This window comes from Geospiza fortis, unplaced genomic scaffold (assembly GCF_000277835.1).
Source record: "Geospiza fortis unplaced genomic scaffold, GeoFor_1.0 scaffold174, whole genome shotgun sequence".
Taxonomy (NCBI): Eukaryota; Metazoa; Chordata; class Aves; order Passeriformes; family Thraupidae; genus Geospiza; species Geospiza fortis.
The window spans coordinates 825,427-827,583 of NW_005054480.1; the positions used below are offsets into that span (position 1 = coordinate 825,427).

General features: G+C 44.2%; 1 protein-coding gene across 1 annotated transcript in view; it reads left to right on the forward strand.

Annotated features, from left to right (window-relative positions):
* Positions 1 to 80: 80 nt before the first annotated feature.
* The window catches only part of PDZD2 (PDZ domain containing 2), a 136,920-nt gene continuing 134,843 nt past the window's right edge, over positions 81 to 2,157 (forward strand). Inside the window, 1 exon segment of the mRNA XM_031063074.1 lies at positions 81 to 361. Within this exon segment, the coding sequence (XP_030918934.1) occupies positions 96 to 361 (266 nt within the window). The 5' untranslated portion in view covers positions 81 to 95.

Here is a 2,157-nt window from a genome sequence, read left to right on the forward strand (position 1 = left end):
AGAAGCTGAGCGAGTACATCCAGCTCAACTTCTCCGTGGACGAGAGCAACCTGCAGCCAGGGAGCTGTGGGACTTTGGATACGGAGATCTGCACCATGTACCTGGCCCAAGAGATGCGGAAAAATGAAGTCCTGGGCTTGAGCTTTGGGAATATCCCTGCCCTGGGGGACTATGGGGAGAAGCGTCGGGGAGGAAGGAAGAGGAAGGCGCATAAGGGGCCTGTGCTCGACGTCGGGTGCATCTGGGTGACAGACTTGAAGAAGAACAGCCCGGCCGGGAAGTGCGGGAGAGTGCGCCTGAAAGACGAGATCCTTTCTCTGAACGGGCAGCTGATGGTTGGTGTGGATGTCACTGGAGCAAGGTAAGGGTGGCAGAGCTGCCCGCAGCAGCTGCCTCTGGTGCCACATGGTGCAGGACACAGTTGATACTGATGGAAGTCCAGGAGAAGAGGTTTTGACCTTTGCTTTCCAGCTCCTGAGAGAGCCCTGAGTTCATTCTAAAGATTTTGTAGAAAATGAAAAACAAAAGCAAATTGATAATTAACCCACGTATACTACTCACACTTCCACTGGAAAATTTTTAGGGGTCACTGGGTCAAAAAATTGTAAGTCATAATCACCAGAGGGGCTGCACTAAAGCAGGAGCCTTCCTGGGTTTGTATAAAACTGTTTTCTTAAGCAAAAATGAACACAGATGCAGCAGCACTGGAAGATATTTTTACAGGTGCTCATATTTTTTATTGAATTATTTCAGTTGAGGGAAGTGTTTTTGACAGCTAAGTGTTGTCTGAGACTTTCTCAAAGCAAGACATTTTTGTGTTTTCCAGTTTGGAACAACTTCATTTTAATAAATTCCCTTTGATTCTAATGCATTTGCTCTCTTCTAATGTCTCCTGACCCAGAAAACTTGAAGTCTTTAAGAGGTCAAATCAAAAATTAGGATTCTTGCAATGATACAGATTTTTCTTGTGGTGTTTTTTTTTTTTTTTTTTTAATTCAGCTATCCCATGCTGTAAAATCAGTTATTGTCCCAGTTTTGCTCTTTGTGGGCTGGTAGACTGTCTCACATTATCCTTTGCAAAGGCAAAACCCTTTCTCTGCTGTAGATGAGGATGTAAACGTTCATTCATACCTGAGCTTACAATGTACCTGAGGGCATGAAATCCTCCCCCTCTTGCCAAAAGGGAATTTATTTTGGGGGTGGACACTTTGGGACACCCAGCAGGCAGGATCACTTCACTTGAATGTGGCAGGAGTTTGGGCTGACCATCACTCCCAATTCTGACACGTGGCAGAATAAAAGCAGTGACTCCTCAATCTGTGGGTGCTGGGCAGCTCAACCTTCTATGGTTTTGCAGGTATGACAACAACCCTCTGTAATTCCTAGCTTGTGGTTCAAAAAGTGTGTGCATATTGGTACTGTGGCAGTATCAATCAGTGGCACCTCCAAATTTGTGAGTGGTTATGGCAAAAGGCAGTTTGCTGTTTCCCCTTTGTCAGATGTCACTGTTTCTAAATACAAGGGAATTGCTTGCAGTAGGCAGCAATAATGTTATCTTATTAATAATGCAAATGAGAGGTAATAGCCAATGAACTTGAAAATATTTGGATATCTGTCCTTTTTGGCCTGTCTCTGAAGGCTTAATTTAGGGCTTGTTCCTTTTGGAAAGCTGTGTTATTAAACCAGCAAGCTGTGACTGCAGCTAATGGGAACCAAGTGCTCCATTTTCCTTACTTTTTTTGGCCATTACAAAGGCAGAGTTTTGGTAGTTTGGAGCTAGCATTCTTAAAATCCTGTTTTAGAATATTCAACATCCAATTTAGGCCAAAATTTAGGACATTTCCTGTTTTATTTTCAGCATCCAAAGCATCCTTGCCTAACTTGCTGTTGACTGCTATTTGACAAGGGTGATGTTGATGGATGACAATTTGGGACCTTGAGGATGCTCCCAGTTTGGAGAACTGACTTTTCCCTATCAGGGAGCTGGCTGGCAGCTCCAGCCTCATGTTCCCAACTGGAGCGCTTGAGGATGCTTTGAGAGTCTTTCAGTAGCTTTCCCCACTGGGGTGCTCAGAAGGGACATAATTCTGTCTAGCTTTACAATAGGCTGAAAGACAACATCCGCTTGCCTTCTGGAAAGACTGCTTCCAAAATGAA